Consider the following 19,271-nt stretch of genomic DNA (forward strand, 5'->3'; position numbering starts at 1 on the left):
AAAGAACTTCTCGGCTGCTTTTTTTTAACAATATTTTCAAAATGTTTAAATTTTTATTAAGAAAAAGTTGAGAAATACTTTTTAGAAGCTCCGCAAACAATACCTAAGTGTACGATGGAAAAGAAAACAAAAAGAAAAAAAAATCAAAACAAATGGTAAGCTAGCTAGGCTTAATATATATATATATATAGTGGCGACAATATATGGTTTTAATTTGTAAACCTAAACAAACACATGGAGCAGTACTCTGTAGAAAGAGATCACCAGCAGCCACTTTCCCCCGCCGGCCGCCTCTTCCTCCAGCCCCGTCTCAACCAAATCATCAACTGCGCCGTCGCAGGGAAACACCCGATCGACGTCTCCGCCGTGAAAGCTCAAGTCCAAAGCTCGGTCATGCTGAAGCACCCCAGATTCTGTAGCCTCATGGTGAGGGATTCCTTGGGCCGCGAAAACTGGAGAAAGACGGAAGTAGACATCGATCGCCACATCGTTATTCGGCTGCGTCCCGTCTCCGATGATCCTTCTGTCTCCGACGACGATGCTGTCAACGACTACATGGCCGACCTCTCCGTCTCGTCGCCGCTGTCCGAGGATAAGCCGCTGTGGGAGATACACATACTGGCGGCTCACAGGACGGCGGTTTTCCGCGTGCACCATGCGCTCGGGGACGGGATTTCGCTGATGTCGCTGCTGCTGACGTGCTGCCGGAGGGTTGATGATCCGGAGCAGCTGCCGAGCATCGGCGGCGTCGGGAGCTCGCCGCTGAGGAGGATCATGAGGTGGAGTAGTATTGTGAAGGTGGTTTGGTATACGTTGGTTTTTGTGGTGGAGTTTGTGTTGAGAGGTTTGTGGCTGAGGGATAGGGCCACCTCCGTGAGCGGTGGTTCCGGAGTGGAGGACTGGCCGCGGGGATTGGCGACGGCGAGGCTGCGGCTGGATGATATGAAAACTGTGAAGCGAGCAGTTGCTGATGCAGTGAGTGTTTTTTCTTCCTTCAAGTTTTGGATGATATCATTTACCCCACAACACACTTTTTCAAATTCCTTTTTTTTTTTTTTTTTTTTTTTTCATTTTTAGGTTTTTGTTTTTATATTCCTTTTACTTGTTTTTTAAATCAAAATATTATTTTTTTAATATATATTTCAGAAAAATAAATTGTGAAAGGGAGGGGAACGTAAACTTTAATATACAAGTTTAATATATATATATAGATATTTACCTTCTGTTCATTTTTAAAAATAAATTGTGAAAGGAAGGGGAACGTACACTTTAATATATAATATAAGGTTTAATTTTTTTGAGGCTGATTGAATAGAATTAAATTCGGTTAATTCATTCGGTAATTGAATTAATCGATTTTTTTATAATAATATAAAAAAATCAAATTTTAATTATTTGTTAATCGAATTTTTTAAAAAACTAAAACCAAAAATTTTGAATTAACAAAAGATTGAAAAAATAAAAAAAGGAGATTTTTTTTGAGAAAAAAAATTAGAATGTATAATAAAAAAAGGGGAAACAAAAAGAAACAAAACTTAAAAACACAAAAAATTAAAATATATTAAAAAATAAGAAAGAAACTTGTGTTACGGGGTAAATTACCCCCACACCAGCACCCCTATTGTGGGGATGCCCACATTAGAGGATCCCAACCTATTTTGAAACTTAGGAGAAACTATTGTCAATTGCATTTCGTAATTTATTACTCACACTTCAAATATTTTCATTTTGACTTATCCTCCTTTAATATTAATTATTTAATTTTCATAAAATTTTGTCATATATTATAATAATATTTTAATTAAATAGTAAGATAACATGACTGTTTAATTATTTTAATTTAATATATACATTAAATTTGACATGACATATACATAATTTTAATATGAAACAATCTAAATTTGTATTTTAGTTTGTTTAACTTGACACATTAAGTATTTTAAACATATTTGTTAATTTATATGTACTCTTTATTTATTTAAAAAATTAAATATGAAAATTATTTCAAAGTTTTAAAACAAATATTTATGTTATATATATTTTAAGTATTTGGTTTTGTTATTTTGATTATTAGAATTAAAATTTTGTACAGTAACTAATTAGATAATTAAGGTGAAGTGTTATAAATTTTTTTGAAGCATAAGTAATACTAATCATGTTTTCCACTCAAAAAATACTAATAATGTTTTCATTATATTTAAAATTTTGTTTATTTTTCGCGTGAATATTATATAACACACACATATATATATACATATAAATATAATCATGTATGACATTTAAAGAAAAAAAAACCCTTGTATGCAACTAACACCCGTTTTATGAAAATTCAATTAAACAATGAAAACAACATAAAAATAAAAGGAATTGCACCCTATACTAAGGCTTTGAAATTAAAATATAAAATATTAAAATTAAACGGTAAAAATATACAAACATTTGAAATAATATAATATAATATAATGCATATTCAATGCATGCTAATAAATTCTTTTTTATGGATGTAATTGTACTTTGTTACATATAGTTTCATCTTTATATCAAAATATGAAAACGGGATAAAAAAACCAAAAACAAAAAAAAAAGTACAATTATCAATCATTTGCAGACCATTAATGATGTCCTTTTCGGAGTGGTCTCATCGGGGCTTTCTCAGTACACGAGCACATGTCCGAAAGGTAATATTCAACTCTATTGATTAATTGGTGAAAATATAAGTACTCACTTTACAAATGTTTGTCCATGTATGTGAACGATATGATAGCTCTCCCCGAAGGCCTGAAAATGACCGGTGTTGCTATGGTGAACCTCAGACCACAGCCTGGATTACAGGTTGTCAATTTTATAGTCTTATAATATATTATAAGCGGTTCAAACTTTATAAGTTCAAATATCAATAATATTATTGGATTGAAATAAAATCAACTAGCCGTGATTACAGGATCTAACAGAGATGATGAGCGAAAAAAGTAGGCCTCAATGGGGTAACAAATTTGGTATAATTCTCCTCCCTGTCTTTTATTATAAAGACAGTTCAAATCCTCTCGACTTTGTGAAGAGAGCCAAGGCAATGATCGACCAGAAAAAGCTCTCGTTAGAGGCTCCTTGCTCCTATATCATCGGCAACTTGATCATGTCTCTTTTCGGCCCGAAGGTGAAGAAGTAGGACTTAATATATACTCTATTCATTTCGATTAGATAGATGCATTTTTTCGCACGGATTAACAAAATATATCAAACTTCCTATTTAACCTTATTTAATTCATTCAAAAAATAATTATACGTTTTTTAAGATGTAGTTAATAAGAGTAAAATTATATAAAAATATTGCTAAATACAATAAAAACTTATATATTTGAAACAAACAAAAGTAAACATATCTTATATAATTGAGATGCAGGTAGTATATATATATATATATGTGTGCGTGTGTGAATATTTGAAAGTGTGAGTGCTTCTGTGCTTGAAATGTTTTTCTAAATTTAAATTAAATTTTCTTTATATTCAGATGTGAGCAAAATAGCCAAATTCATCACACCTTTTGTCTATTTTTTTTATTTTGGTATTTTATATAATCAAATTTTGGTTTTCATGCTACAAGTTATATTTATCCATTCCTATTTCATCGAATTGTTGATGTGATGGCCTAAATGTTGGCACGTACGATATGCATGGGGGAAAAACCTAATACAGTGTAGTTAGAATCTTGATTACTAAAGTGATCAAAATAAAAATTAGGTCAATTGTACTGTATAATATTTTTTTTTCTTAGGATGTGAAACATTAAAATATATTATTTCTTACAAAATATTAGTTAAAATTTGACCTGATTGTTGTTTGTTTCTTGTAGGTTGCCGCTATCCTGAATTACCGGATAATTTGTAACACCACATTTACTATATCGAACGTAGTTGGCCCTCAGGAAGAGATCACTTTAGGTGGCAACCCGGTGAAGCACATAAGAGCCACTTCCACCAGCCTACCTCATGTAACATACATACATTTCCGATTTCTTCATATGTTTGTCATTTTTCATCGTGGTACTGACTAACATAGTGATGGATGTTAATTATATAATATCGTCGATATGTTCAACGTCACGTCGACATAATGTCAGGGGAAATCACTCACCTTCCTCTAATTATATATATATAATGCAGGCAATCACTTTGCACATGGTGAGTTACGCAGGAGTGGCTGACTTGCAAATTCTGGTGGCCAAAGATATAATCCCACAACCCAAACTTCTAGCCAAGTGTTTCGAAGATGCTTTGTACCACATGAAGGAAGCTGCCGAGGAATCACGTCTTTGAAACTCATCACTTCAATTTATTAATTCCAACTTTATTGATCGAGTGCATCAAAGTATCATATTTACTATGTCGGATTTGGGACAAAAAAAAATAAAAAATTCTCTCGTGAATTCGGATTCATGAATGTGAAATGAACTACCAATAGATATGAATAAAAACGGAGTTCGGATTTTAAATCCATGGATTTAGAATTCTGCTATGGTGTTTGACTGAATAGTTAAAATGTTATTTAAGAATTGAACTTGACAGTTGAAAGTAATATTATTTGAGATAAAAAAAATATTTCTAAATCACTCTTTTTTTTCAAAAAAAAAAAGCTTGTTTATTAATAACATTTATGCAAATATTCGTATAGTGATGTTTATCATGATATACAAGAAGAAAATATTTTTAAAAGTAGCAAGAAAAAACCAGATTTTACTAAGAGGGTGTTTGGCTAAACTTATTAAAAAGAGCTTATAAGATCTTAGAGCTTAAAAGCTATTTTACTAGCTTATAAATTGTTATAACCAATGTTTTTGGAACCGGACCGGACCGGCCAATTCGACCGGTTCGACCGGAAACCGGTCGGTTCTCCGGTCCGGACCAACTCCAAAAACCGAAAAACCGGTCCAACCGGTCAAAACCGATCAAGAACCGGTTGGACCGGTCAAGAACCGGAAAACCGGTTGAACCGGTTTTCCGAATTTTTTTTTATTTTTTAAAATTTAAGATTTTTTTTATTTTTAAAACTTTAAATTTATTATTTATATATATATACATTATTATTTAGAATTTTTACTTTATTTAAAAAATTGTTTTTTAAAAATTAAATAATTTATTATTTAAATAATTTATAATTATAATTGTTATTTTGAATATATTTAAATGTTTATTTAGTTTTCAAAATATGTTAAATATATATTTTTTTGTCTATTTATATAATTTTTGAGTTTTTAAAATTTAAAATATATTATTTATTATATTAAATTATATAAACGGTTTTCCGGTTCGACCGCCCGGTTAAAACAGTCCGACCGGTTGGACCGTTTTTTCCAGGTAAACCGGTTCGATCACCGGTCCGATTATAAAAACACTGGTTAGAACTTATTTTAAAAATAAGCTGTTAAAGTGTTTGTGTAAAATTATTTTAAATAAATTAAAGATGTTGATGTGTTTGGTATTATAAGATCTTTTTATTGTCAAAATTACCAAAAAGGTATAATTGTATGAAAATAATATTTAGAATTATACATATACGAAAATAATTTTAGAATAAACCTATATTAAAAAATAAAATTGTTTTAATATTTAATTTTAGAAAAATTTATGTGATTTGTAATTTTTTTTAATAATATTTAATGGGTGAAGGATAAGATGGAGATTTATTAAAATATTCAAAGATATTTTAGAGAGATAGAATATTAAAATAAGATCTTTTTGAAAAAAGTACCTCTCCCCTTACTTTTTTAAAAACAGCTTATTTTGACAGCTTATAAGCTGTTTTTTAAAAAATTTACCAAACATATTTTCAGAGCTTATAAGCTGTTTGAAAGAGCTTTTAAGCTCTGCCAAACATCCTCTAAATAAATTTTTTTATGAATTAACACAAATGTTCACCATAAGGTTTTTTTTACCAAAGCCGGATAAATTAGACATTTTTTTAAAATATTAAAAATAAGGTTTTTAATAACACTAGAACTTTCGAGTATAAACATATTTTATTTGATTTTTTTCCCTTAAATTTCTCAAAATATAGATATACAATATTAATGCAAATTTAATATTAGAAATATTTTTTATTTTCTATATCTATATAGCTCAAAAGCCTATGAAAATCTCATCAAAATTTTATAACACAAAACTTCAATATCATATGTCAGAAGAATTTTCGACTTGGAATCACAAATATGGATCGGATAGACTCGATCATATCACAAATATAAATTCATGATATTATCTCACAAAAATACATATTTATTTTATAAAAATGTTAAATAAAATTTCATCAAATATCAATTTCGTTCCAAATTCTCGAATCTTCCACATCAGCGGTGATATAAAATTTATAATGTAAGTTTGTTTGGGAGGATCATCTTTCTTTTGGTTTAGCTCTGTTGTACGGGTTAGTCTATGCTACACCGGGAGTGCTTCTCCCCCTATTTCAATATCATTAGATCACGTGAGACCCATATATTTTTATGAAAATTGACATATGTTTTGATGATCCAATGGTTGATATTTGACCACATCATGGGAAAAAAAGTACTCCAGATGTAGCATAGAATAATCCTTGTTGTACGTACACATATTTGAAGATAAATATTTCGTTATTATTTTTGAAAACAAATTATAACAATAAATTTTTTTTATTTAAAAAAAAAGACAATAATTATGTTTTTTTTTGAAAAAAGAGGGAACGGTGGGCCTTCAATATTTAGCCCATAAACCCCATTTCCTTGAGCTCATCCAAACCCTTCACCCTCGCTGCTTCAAACTCGAATTCCCACCTTCTACTCAACGCTGAAGCAATATTCTTGCCTTAAAACCTTCCGGTGGAGAAAGAAGCAGCAACAATCAGTTTGGGTCGATTTTGAAGAAGCAAGGTAACGAAGTAAATGCTGGATATGGCTTTTCGATTTCTTGCTTTGATTTTAATGGGTGTTAATTGATCCAATTTCGTGTCAAAGTGATTTGAATGTAGTGGAATTGTTGTTCCAGTTTTTGTTCTGAATTCGCATCAAAATCCTTGATAAACCCTATTGAGCATCTCTAGTTATTGTAAATCCTTTGGCAGAATGGAATTTGGAGAGGACATTGGCGGCTTGTCTGATGATGAACGTAAAGCAAAGCTTCTCTCCTCTCTGTTGAGAAAGTATGTCCCTGATGTCAATCACCCTTTTCCGAACCCTTCGGACCTGTCATACGTTGTGATGACTGTCAAAACTCACAAATTGCTGCTGGAGCGAGGTCTAGACAAACAAGAGGCGATGGATTGCTGGAAAAAGGCAGTGGATTCCTGGGACAATCGAGTGCGTTCTCTTTTGGCTGGACATATGGTAAGACAAAACTGTGTTTTTCATCATATTCCAGTGGAGGACTTGTATGAAAAATATTGAAGCATGGAGCGTCCGTTAATCTCATTGTTCAATTTGTGTGATTTCTTTGATTTGCTCTATATAGCTCTTACTTCAAATAGTGCCAATATTACTTCTTTTTTCATTTAATTTCTTTTGGCTGGCTATATGGTAACATGAATCATGCTTTTTCATCATAGTCCAGTAGAGTATTTGTATGGAAAAGATTTAAGGGTGGAAGCATCTATTTGTTTAATTGTGCAATTTTTATGATTTCTTTAATTAGCGTGTATATTTCTCCTACTTCAAATAGCAACAATTGTACTTCTTTTTACAAGCATTTAACATAGGTTTAAATTTTCCTTTCTGTTTTTTATTAGTATATGTAAGAAAAAAGAATGGGCTAGGGAGTGCGTTCGTGCTGGAGGTTGAAATAGTAAGAAAGAATTAGTTATGCCACTGTGTAGAAAATTGATGCTGGGTTAATTGCTTTTTTAGTTTTTTATTGTTGATGGATATGCTTGGTTCTTAAACTTTGGAATAGCGGATTTTTTTTGCTTCTACTGAACGTAGAGTAAAAAGAGAAACTAGCATGACACTGAAATGTTTTAATTTTGTTAATGTGCTTTAGCCTACAGATAAGTGTTGGGCTGGGATAAGTTTGCTTGCGGTGACATGTCAAGAATGCAGTTCCCAACGTTTCTTAGCTTCATATTTTTCGTGGTTTACTGAGCTACTCAATCACATCCAGGTATAATTACTTTTAAACACCGTAAGTTTTGGTAGAATTTCTTGTTGTGTCGGCAGGCGTTGATCTTCGTATTGCCCTGACAAATTTATCTCATCACTTCCGAGGTTCAAATTATTGATAGGGCTTTTAAGATCTTGTACTCAGTTTCATTTGCTAATGTACCCTTTGAAATCATGGAGATGTACCAACATCCTGAAAAAGGGTAGCTGAAGATTTTTTAATTTACCCTCTGATCTTGTAATCGAAATTGAAGTTATGCAGAAGTTCCTGACAGCTTTTTATGGTATTAGCTTACATGTCATATGCAAAGTTTCAATGTTAACACAACTAGTTCCTGGGGTTTGTAGAGATTCCTTTGTAATACATTTTTATGGTGGAGGGATCAGACACACAAACACTTGCCATTCAAAAAGTGTCAATTGTTATGCACTTTTTTTTTTTGTGAATGGTGCAGTTTATATGCACTCTATATTGTTTGTTTTTAAATCTTACACCGTTTTTTGGTCGTTGTTAGTAGCTTCCTGCAGCTTCTCCTTTCGTGAAGGTGGCTGCTTTTGCGGCTCTATCAGATTTGTTTACCAGGTTCGAACATTAGTACTGTTTTAAAGAAATGCTAGATTTTTCTTATATGTTTCTTCTAGTTACCCATGAAAAGATGTCTAGAGAATTTTTTTTTAAAAAAAAACGTTAGATGTTTGTTTGAATTTGTTTGTCAGTTGTCATCATTCATGTTTGTTTATGAGAATTTAAGCATAATCTAAATAGTAAAGTTACTTATTTATCAATATGAGTCATGAGGAGTGAGGACTATTTTTGGGAAAAATTTCACGCTTTCATGCTTTTATCTTTTATCATTAAATTTTCATCTTTACTGCTCTTAAATGATCTTCATTTTTCATGGGATCAGAGGTGAGAAATAAAAAACTGATCTTTGCAAAAGGGGTCTTACATCAACTTTGTGAGGTGACTAGTTGGCATTTATATTTTCTGTTTTTGTTAGAGTTCAAAGTCAGCTATATATCTGACTTGGGATTGGCCATAAGGAAAGTTATCCTTTTCATTAGGTTGTTTTATACCAATTTAATGTAGCTGGATTGCTTCTATTTAGTGACATTGTATATATTTTCAATAAAGTTTATGCGAATCTTTTTCTTCTCCGGTTGTTTTGTCTTTCTTCTTAATTTTAAATTTATACTGTTGTTATACTAAGATTTGGAGGTGAGTGGTTAATTGTTTTGATCTTTTCTCATAATATGAGTTAGATTGAGTAGATTCCCTGAAGCAAAGAAGGATGGTACTTCACTGGCTTTGAAAGTTATTGAGCCAACTTTGAAGATGTTAAATGCGGATAGCTCCGGTGCTGTATGTGCATATATATTACTGCTTTACATTGTTTTGTGCATTAAATCAGATCTGTTGCACATGTGTGGGTTCATATGTCTGTAAATGTTTTATTTCATGATTTTCTATATTCTTATTTATTTTTTAGCCTTCATCTCTATTGTGGGAAAAGGTTCCTTGCTACCATGTTCATTTACGCTCGCTCACTGGAATATTCTCTCTGCAGGAAGAACTACTCAGTCTTTTATGCACCTTGATGAATTTCTTCCCACAATCTATCCACCGACATTATGATAATGTAAGTTCTCCATTCTTTTGCTTGATTGTCGGCTGTTTCTTTTTTCAATGGTGAACTTCGACACACTTGATTTTTATTTTCATGATGTTAGAAAATAAACTGTTTTTTTATTTTTATATTTTTTGTGCAGGTTGAAGCTGCTATCAGCTCCAAAATCATGTCTGGAGAATGTAGTGCTAGCGTTCTAAAGGTGAGAAAGTTTTCCCATGTTTCAATACAGCATTTTATTGGCCAAACCAGTGAGCTTCATTTGGTGTTTTTCATTTTCAGAAACTTAGTTATGGCTTGTCATTGCTTCCGAAATCAAGAGGAGACAAGGATAGCTGGTGTTTAATGATGACAAAAATTTTGCTGTTTATTGAAAGTCATCTTAGTGATGCCTTCCAAGGGCTAGAAGAAGGTATTAACCAGAGAGCGTTACCCAATAGGTTGTCCATTTTGATTCGCACATTGTAACTTGTTTATTTTCTTCCAGATTCCAGAAGCAGTAAGGCCATGAAGGTATTACTTCTTTCAGGTAAAGAATCCCCACCACCACTAGGAGGATTAGTGGTGCCTGATCAGACTTCTAATCTTTCAACGAGGAGGCCTGAGCAATTGCTAGGGTCTAAAATTTGTGCTCTAATGAGTTGTTGTAGCACGATGCTCACAAGTTTTTACCCTGTTCAGGTAGCATATAATTTTTATGCTGATGCTTTTACATTAAGTGTAATGGACTGGGCTGACCCAGCCATTCTTGCACTCATGGTCTTCTCCCCCTGGTGGGGAGTTTTTGCCCTCCCCAGGAATCGAACCTTGTACCCCATGCTATAGGCTGGGGAGGGATGCGGTGAAAGGACGTGGGTCGTTACATAAAAGGGCGCCCTTTTTGTAACGACCCCATTACCAGGAATCATAAAACTTTGTACTTAAGCCTGGAGGTACAAGGTTCGATTCCTGGGGTGGGCAAAAAACCCACTGCCAGGAGTGGGGAGGTCATGAGTGCGATGCCCGTCGAACCATGCGGTCCGAGCCCATGCTATAGGCTGGGGAGGGATGCGGTGGAAGGACGTGGGTCGTTACATTAAGAGAAGCAGATGAGGATCTCAAAACTGATGCTTGTTAAATACCATTCGTGTTGAATGGCAGGTTCCTGTGCCAATCCGTGCTCTAGTAGCTCTTGCCTGGAGAGTTCTGCTGGTTGATGGCTCAATGCCTCAAAGACAATTTCCTTTCGGGACTATCCTGAAACAAGAATTTATATGTTCAGAATTTCCACTGTTGCAGTTGCATACTCTCGAGATTATCACAGCAGTTATCAAGGGTGTACGAAGGTGAATGCTGTTAGTGTCTTTCAATGTTTACAGATGCCAAATTTGTGTTTTAGTTCTCTAGGCTCTAGCGGTATTAAGTTTATGCAATCTTGCTTGAAGTTTTCCTCTCCACTAAATTCTCAAATGGGCCGTCAAACTATCTAAATTATGCAGGTCTGATACGAGTGTAGGATTGCCAAAGCCCAAAAAAAAAAAAAGACCACAATTTATGGAAATAAAACATCACTGACAATTTGAGTCTTCTTGTCAAGGCCTAAGATTCTCGTCAAGAAGTATTCTAGTTATTCGGTGGGTAAAAGAAAATGCGAAAACTGATATTAAATCCAATTGAAAGGGTGAACGTAAGCGTTGGTCCCTGCAGAATCATACTGCAGATTTACTATAAACATTTGTGATAGCAGTTTGGGTTTGCAGTAGTGTGACTTCAGTTCACCTTCTTGATTTGCAACTAGTGCAACTATTCTTTTCCCTTTCTTGGAGTTGAATTATTAATGATCATTGAAATATTTTCATAGGTAAATAGACTGGTTTTGTTGCTGCAGCCAAAATCTTAGAATTGGCACAGTTCCTTTTTCTGTTCCTTTTTTTCCTGTGAAAAAAATGTCTTCTAAGTCCTAACTGCTTCATTTTGATCTCAATTTCGTCGACTATAAGTTGTTTAAACCAGGAAATTTCTATTCTTTGTGCAGCAAAGTATTACCACATGCTGCAGATATTTTACGACTGCTGATGGAATACATGAGGAGATGCACGTTTCCAGAGCTGAGAGTGAGAGCATACTCGATAATGAAAATCCTGATATCAATAGGGGGCTTTGGTATGCATCCCACATATTTGGTAGTTCTTTTTATTTTTTATATGTCTGGTATGCAAAAGCAGTTTCTTTATATGTTTTAACTGCACTTAACCTAAATCATTATATCACACTCAAGTATAGTATCTCTGGTGCTTGCTCATGTGCTTTTCTATGAAAAATATAAGAGAAGCTTTTGAAAACAAATTGGATCTCTAAATTTCCAGTTCGCAAAATTCTTGGAAAAACTGTTCTATGTTGTGCTATGTAGGGTGGATCTATGAGCTTTTTCTATTCGTGCAGCGATTACTGTTTTTGTTACTTTCATGGGGTCTTTGATATTCTTGTTGTTTTCTGTCATCAATGTTGTTAAAACCACCACTAAATATGAATCTAATAGAAGACGAAGTATTAAAGGATGAAAGAATGCTAAGAGGAAGTTTGTGCCTAAATATATTAAGTGTGGGAAAAAATTAAGATCCGGACATCCACTTGGACTGGGAAGCATAACGAATTTTTTCCGCTTTCGGTTTCAGATTTAATCGGGTATTGGAGCTTCATAGATTGTTAATATATTTAGTGGTCGCCTCTTTAGAATATCGACTTGTTGCCCACTTTTCAGATGTAAACATCTTTCTCAGATTTGTTTGATGCACTTGAAACCGCTTTAAAGTCAAAAAGCGGTTGCGAAACGAGTCTTTGCGGTTCTTATCATGTCTCTCTGTTCGGTAAACTTCCTCATCATGCTCAATAACTATGGTATATTGTAAATATAACCATTCATCATCAATGCCCTTTCATGCAATTTTTTGAGATGAGGAATTTTGAATATTTACTCAAGCATCAAATCTAAGCAATGTGCTGCACATGGAGTCCAATACAAGTGTGGAAAATTGTTTTCCAAAAGACGACCTGATGAAATAAAGTAAAATTACTTAAAAAAGAATAAAAAAATCAGAATTAAAACTGAATTTTTTACAATCTAAAATATTACCTGCTTTGACATTGCAGCTTGCATTATCTGTTACAACTTGAACCACATTCTTTTCTCCAATTCGATTCACAAATCTAGAAAGTAAATCATACATCTTGTCAGTGTGAGAGAGAATAACTTGAAGCATCAACCGATTCTACAGATACGGTTCCCTTAGGACCATTTACCAAGAAATTTATTAGCCTTCTACTTTTTTTATCCGTCCACCTATCTGCCATAATTGTGCACCCATACTTAGCATGATCTTCTTTGTGGGATTTGACAAACAGGTTCGTATTTGTCAACTCATTCTTCAAATACTTAACCCTTACTTCATAATATGATGGAGGTTTCATTCCCACTCCAAAAGTCCCAATAGCATCAATACAAGGGTGCAAAGAATAATATTTCACAGCATTGAAAGGAATTCCAGTATCATACATCTTCTCTTAATTTCTTCTTATTCTCATCATATTGGCCTTTATTTTTCCCACGCCTTTGTCTAACAATTTCATCTACATCTTTCGCAAAATAAAGGTCAATAGGCCCTGTTTGTTTAATCTTTTTCCCCTGTACCGTAGGCCCAAGCCCACTTGAACCGGATATTGGTCGCTTCCCTTTCCGTTTAGTTTGAAGATCATCTTCATCTTCATCTTCATCTTCATCTTCATCTTCATCATCTTCCAAATCAACAATATCATCAAGTGAGGAATATCATTCATTTGATTCTTCAAACTGCTCTTTTTTTTAATGAATTCTTTGATTTCTTCCTTAACATGCTCCAGTACTTTTGGACACACTTTCACATTTCTATTGCCCCCAACTAAATGTAATTTGTGCCGATAAATTCCACCATTTGTTACTTTACCACAAAAAGAACAACACACATTATATGGATTTTTAGGATCCGGAAGAGTTGCATAATTCCAAGCAATATCTTTTCGACTCGATGGAATTGTTGTGTTTGATTGTGACATGGTTATAATAACTGAAAATAAATAACAATAACAAATTATTAATTAAAAAAAACAGAACACACTTGAACACAATTTATAAAAATTAATAAAATTAGGGTTTACCTATTTGGGCAGCAAAGAGAAAGGGGTGGTACGTAAACACGGCAGAGGCGGCGAGGGCGGAGACGCGGCAGTGAGGCGAAATCAGAGGCAGAGGCGCAGAGTAGAAGAGCGAGGCAGTGAGGTCGTGAGATTTGAGAGGCTTATTGAGTTTAATTTTATTGTTTAAAAGTTTGGGCTTTAGGAAGGGCTGAGCAGACTTAAAATTGCACTTTCAAGATGCGATTTTAAGTTTGCAAAAGAAAAAAAAAATAGAAATATCGCGGCTTCTATGAGGCGCAGAAGGCGCTCGCTTCGTTTACCTGCTGCGCTTCGGAAGCGCAGCCTGTGCGCCTTGAGTCGCTTTGCGCTTAAGCGACCGAGGCGCACACTTTTTACAACTATGGGAGAGCTTCTAGGAAGCACTTTTGAGCTTTTCCTTAACAAAATTTTGAGATTTTGTGAAATTTTGTTAAGTAAAAGTTATGAATGCTTCCTAAAAGCTCTCCCAAACACTAAGTATCCTAGCTACAAGTGCTTCACATTTAACTGTGAAATGGATCCATTTGATGGAAGCTTTGATAGTTCTCGTCAGTTCTTGCATCTTGATAGAACACGTGTAACATCAAAAGTTAATAATTCATTTGTGAAATTTTGTCTTGAAACTATAGCCATCACATCCCGTTGTTTTAGCTTTTGATTGGTCGTAATTTTGTTTGTTCTGCGCTTTAGGAAACTAGAAAAGGTAAGATATTATATTTTGAGATCTGTAGATCATATAGCCACTGGATTTTACAGACTGAAATTTGTTTGAGAGGACAGAAGATGCTGTGATCGGAGGTTTTATGTGCTCATTGGCAGGGTTGGGGTGGCTGGAAGGAACCAGGAATTGCGGCCAAGTGCAATGAAAGAGCACGTTGAAAAACAATCTTGCTATAGAAAGCAAGGACCTTTTTACATCATTTTCTTGGTTAAATGCCCTTATTATATGGGAACAAGTTCTAACACAGGCTTTTGCCTGTTATCTCAGCCAAACTACTCTTCTTTCTGTCCTTTTTTTATTCTTGATAGCAGTGCCAAAATGTAATATTTTATCAATCATTGTTTCCAATTCCCTTCGAATAGGTGACATTCGTAATGAGCTAGGAACTTATATCAGACAACTGGGTTATATCTCGACTAATTTAAGCACTTTTACTGCAGGAACTGCAAATCATGTGATCCCAGATGTTATCAACATTGTATTTGTTGATTTGGATCCCCTTGTGTATAAGGACAGCACAAGCTCCAAAGCTGCTTCGGAGGTGGTGACGAAATCTCGTCGGAAGAGAAAGAAGCATTCTAGTACGGCAGAATCATTCCAAGAACAGCCTGTAAAAGATGTAGAAGTTGAAATGCCACAGACTTTGTTTCCGATATCTGTGAAGATAGCTGCATTGGAGGTGTTAGAAGCTCTTCTTATTTTGGTATGTGTCCGATCTAATGATGATGAGCATATCATTAGTTATTATCTCTCTTCAATTTCTTCGTTGGGAAATCTCGTGAGTATGATGTCCCATTTATGATCATTTGGTTTAAGTGAATCTGACGACTGATGGAACTGTACTCGAATCTTAACTTGTGTACTAAGAGAACCTAATTTCTGATGAAAGGAGCAAGAAACAATGACCCTTTTCTTCTCCATGATACTTCTGTTTTACCAAAACTGTAGGGTGGTCTAATTTTTGCAGAAGGGGCTCGTTTATATTTCTAGGATCTCCGATAATCTAGATCAATGTCATTCTAGGTCTTGGGACAGAACCCGACTTTATATCAGTCCTACAAGTACTTCTAGATAAATTTGAAATCTCCTCGATGTATTTGTTATTTGAGAACCTAAACCAGATTCTGGCATACACTTCCCAAAAATTTCCAATAACCTCCAAGTTGAAGAGCTTTTTTATGCAATGCCAGATGTGATGTTTGTCTCCTTGTATAACCATATTACAGAACACTAACTAATAGCTTACCCCAATATACCAACCATAAAAAGTAGCTACAGAATACCTGTCACGGGTAAAATCACAGTAAGAAACATAATCCAACTAGCCTTTTCTAAATGCATTGATTAACTTTGTCTTTAATCAGAATCTGTTTCTAATTATTTGAGTTCTTGCTGCCTCTCTATGACAAAATTTCATTATCTCGCTTGGATGATTCCCAAGGTTTGATAATATTAATACTTTTTTTTAAATGAGCTATTTGCTATAGTTTGAGCGCACCTTTCATAATGATGTAGCCACTCAAAATATATTGATTTTATTACAATTAATGCAATTGAGTTTGGGTTTATAATTTTGAATAACTGGCATCAATTACAGCTTTTCCGTTCCTTCTCTTTCTTTTTCTTTAATATATAATAACTACTGAAATTGTCACTACCAGGGTGGTTATTCAAAATTTGATCGGTGGAGACCAAAAGTTAATCATCTTCTTATTACTATAGCCGCAAATGCTTGTAAAGGAGGATGGTCCAAGGAAGAAAGAAACGTCTCCATCTCTGGTGATCCTAGCCTTGTCTGGACTGACTTTCAACTAGCTTCGTTACGGGCGGTTTATGCATCTCTTATTTCTCCAGGCCGTACTTGCCCATCACATTTAGCCTCGGGTCTGGAACTTTTCCGTTCAGGTGATCTATTCTGTATATTTTCTAAATTCTAAGCCATAAAAGTGAGAAGGGACATAATCATCAGACTTATTTCCAGTTCATACTGAAATTGGCCTAATAAGGAGGAATATCTGAAGTAGTTATTCCTGTTAAATTTTGATAAATTGACTTAATAGAAACTTTCTCACAGCTGTTCTGGCAGAACTTTTTGACTTTTCTATGTCCACGATCATAAGCTTGACAAAATCATCACCCCAGTGCTGATTATGTAGTTCTGCTATGCTTTATTATGATTTGAACTCCTCATTCTGCTTCCAGATTCTGAAAGTTGCATTTATTCAGGAACCAAAGAAAGAGGGACGAAGCTTGCGGACTACTGTGACCGTGCCCTGCATGGGCTTATACCCCCAAGGACCGATCCTATGGTAGGCACCAGTTTGAACTCTAATGACCATGATGGTCAAGGCCACAAGTTTTCCGATATTCCATATGCCACTGGACACAGCCAGTTGTCTACATTCAAAGTCGGGATACAAGGGATGGACCCACCTGAGCCTGAATCGGAAGATGATGACCTGTATGAAAACTGGGTTGGCAACAATAATGATGAAATGGAAATGCAAGTAACTGAAACACAGAGGAATGCTAATGATGCCACAGAACCTCTTGTGACCCCGGTACCTTCAGTTTCAGTTGTTTCCGAGGAAAAATATTTAGGTGCGTCAGCTAGCAATCCAACTGAGAAAATGGAGGTTGGTGGGAATGATTTTACAGCTGAATCACCGATCTCGGAAACTACCAAGAAACAAAGACGAGATAGTGCACCAGCTACGTCATCAAATCTGCTTATCGGTGTTCAATCTGACGCGGTTACTTCAGAACGTGCTACATTCAAACCATCCGGCCAAGAAACAGCAGTTGAAAATAATCTTGATGATGGGATTGGGATATCTGCCAAAGATGAGATGTACGCCTCTATGTCGGAGCAACTTGTGTTGGAGAATAAGAATGATGATGTTTGTCCAATAATCGAAAAGTTATCTGCTTCTCTATCACGTTTAGAAAAAAGTAGAGAATCAGACAATGAATCTGCCGATTCAATACCAGATATTGTTGATGGTGATCCAGATTCGGATTAAAATGTTAAAGGTTGGCTCGCATACACTTCACAGAAAAGAACACGCCCCAAACTGATCATTTGTGGTGATTTTTTTCTCAAAGTTTTGGTACCATTGAGCTGATTCACTCACGAGGGAACCAGATCCCCACAAGGTCTTCAATTGGTGATTTTTTTTTCCTCTTTGCCTGTTTTTGTTTAACTCGAACATTATTATGCACTAAAAATATATTATCGTTACACATTAAATTTTGGTTGCGTACATGAGTTGGGGAGCAGTGTTGACGCTAGACCTGGCCACGGGCCGGGTCCGGGTAGGCAATAGGCCGACCCTTAACCGGCCCGCCCGTGGCCGGTTCCGGTCCGGGTCCCGGAACCGCCGGTCCGGGTCCCGTTCCGGATTCGGTTAACCGGCGGGTCCGGGTCCGGTTCGACCCTTGTTTTTTTTTTAAAAAAAATAAAAAATAAAAGAACTTGTAAAATTGAATTTTAAAAACTCTATCAAATATTTCATTATCTCAATAAAAAGCTAATACATATATTAAATAAAAATATATTATATTTCAATTTTTAACATCTTATAATATTACATTTATTCAATAAAAATATATAGCATTTCAACTTTCAACTTTGTATATTAAAAACTCTATTTAGTTCAATAAAATATATATATATTTATTAAATAAAAAATATATTGCATTTTAACTTTTCACAACTTATATTAAAAATTATATATATCAATAAAAAAGTTATTATATTTATTCAATAAAAATATATATTATATTTCAACATCTTATATTAAAAACTCTATTTATCTCAATTAAAAACTTTATTTATTTCAAAAAAAAATATATTACATTTAAACTTTAAACATATTGTATAAAAAATATTAGATTTAATTATATTCAATCACAAAATATTAACAAATTAACACTTGGCCTAGTGGCAAGAATGAAGACCTAAAATCATTTGGTTTTGGGTTCAAATCTCATGTATGAATATCAAATATATATTATTTAAAATAAAATTAAAATATTATTTTAAAAAAGTAAATCCGCTGGGTCAACCCGGCGAACCCGGAGGGTTGAACCGGCCAACCCGCCGGGTCGGCGGTTTTCCAAAGGGAAAATCGGGACCGGTCCCGTTTTCGGGTTGGACACGGACCCGGACCCGGACCAGGTCTAGTTGACGCAACATCTTAGAAATTGTTTAATGGTCAATCTGAATCTCGACAACCATAAATTATTGTGCCGAAATTTGACGTTTAAATTGTTATTGTACCGGGGAGGCTTAAAATCTTAAAAACTGAGAATTTTATAACTAAGGCTGTGTTTGGTAGGAAGGAAATCGCGTGATTATAAACTCATCACACGTTTGACTCGTTTTTTGGGTACGAAAAGGATAACAAGGGGCCCGGCATTAATCACTGTGCCAGCTTGAAATGGCAGGAAAAGATAACCCATCTGCGAGCAGGTATAATTTCTCCCGAATTGAACAGTACTCAATAAAAGAATGGCCAAATTACCATTTCAGCCCTCACCTACTACATCAACACCCCATTCAAAAAATAAATTTCACTCTCGTTCGTGCAGTGCAAAGAAAATTCGATGGCTT

The 19,271-nt window shown here is 34.6% G+C and overlaps 2 protein-coding genes and 1 pseudogene across 2 annotated transcripts; 2 read left to right on the top strand and 1 right to left on the bottom strand.

Moving 5' to 3' along the window:
* The first annotated feature begins 227 nt into the window (after nucleotides 1-227).
* Nucleotides 228-4,422, top strand: LOC140866330 (wax ester synthase/diacylglycerol acyltransferase 5-like). Its single transcript, XM_073271301.1, has 6 exons — nucleotides 228-975; nucleotides 2,609-2,678; nucleotides 2,765-2,832; nucleotides 2,942-3,154; nucleotides 3,851-3,988; nucleotides 4,161-4,422. The coding sequence occupies exons 1-6, from the start codon at nucleotides 235-237 to the stop codon at nucleotides 4,311-4,313; spliced, it is 1,383 nt and encodes a 460-aa protein (XP_073127402.1). The 5' UTR covers nucleotides 228-234; the 3' UTR covers nucleotides 4,314-4,422.
* A 2,343-nt stretch (nucleotides 4,423-6,765) lies between these two features.
* On the top strand, nucleotides 6,766-17,900 carry LOC140864412 (uncharacterized). Its single transcript, XM_073268584.1, has 14 exons — nucleotides 6,766-6,898; nucleotides 7,090-7,351; nucleotides 8,001-8,120; nucleotides 8,638-8,702; nucleotides 9,383-9,482; nucleotides 9,688-9,759; nucleotides 9,890-9,949; nucleotides 10,030-10,159; nucleotides 10,235-10,428; nucleotides 10,888-11,072; nucleotides 11,762-11,889; nucleotides 15,097-15,359; nucleotides 16,318-16,561; nucleotides 16,883-17,900. The coding sequence occupies exons 2-14, from the start codon at nucleotides 7,091-7,093 to the stop codon at nucleotides 17,677-17,679; spliced, it is 2,619 nt and encodes an 872-aa protein (XP_073124685.1). The 5' UTR covers nucleotides 6,766-6,898; nucleotide 7,090; the 3' UTR covers nucleotides 17,680-17,900.
* LOC140867400 (uncharacterized) lies at nucleotides 12,620-14,311 on the bottom strand (annotated as a pseudogene).
* Nucleotides 17,901-19,271: the final 1,371 nt, after the last annotated feature.

This window comes from Henckelia pumila, chromosome 4, assembly GCF_033568475.1.
Source record: "Henckelia pumila isolate YLH828 chromosome 4, ASM3356847v2, whole genome shotgun sequence".
Lineage (NCBI taxonomy): Eukaryota > Viridiplantae > Streptophyta > Magnoliopsida > Lamiales > Gesneriaceae > Henckelia > Henckelia pumila.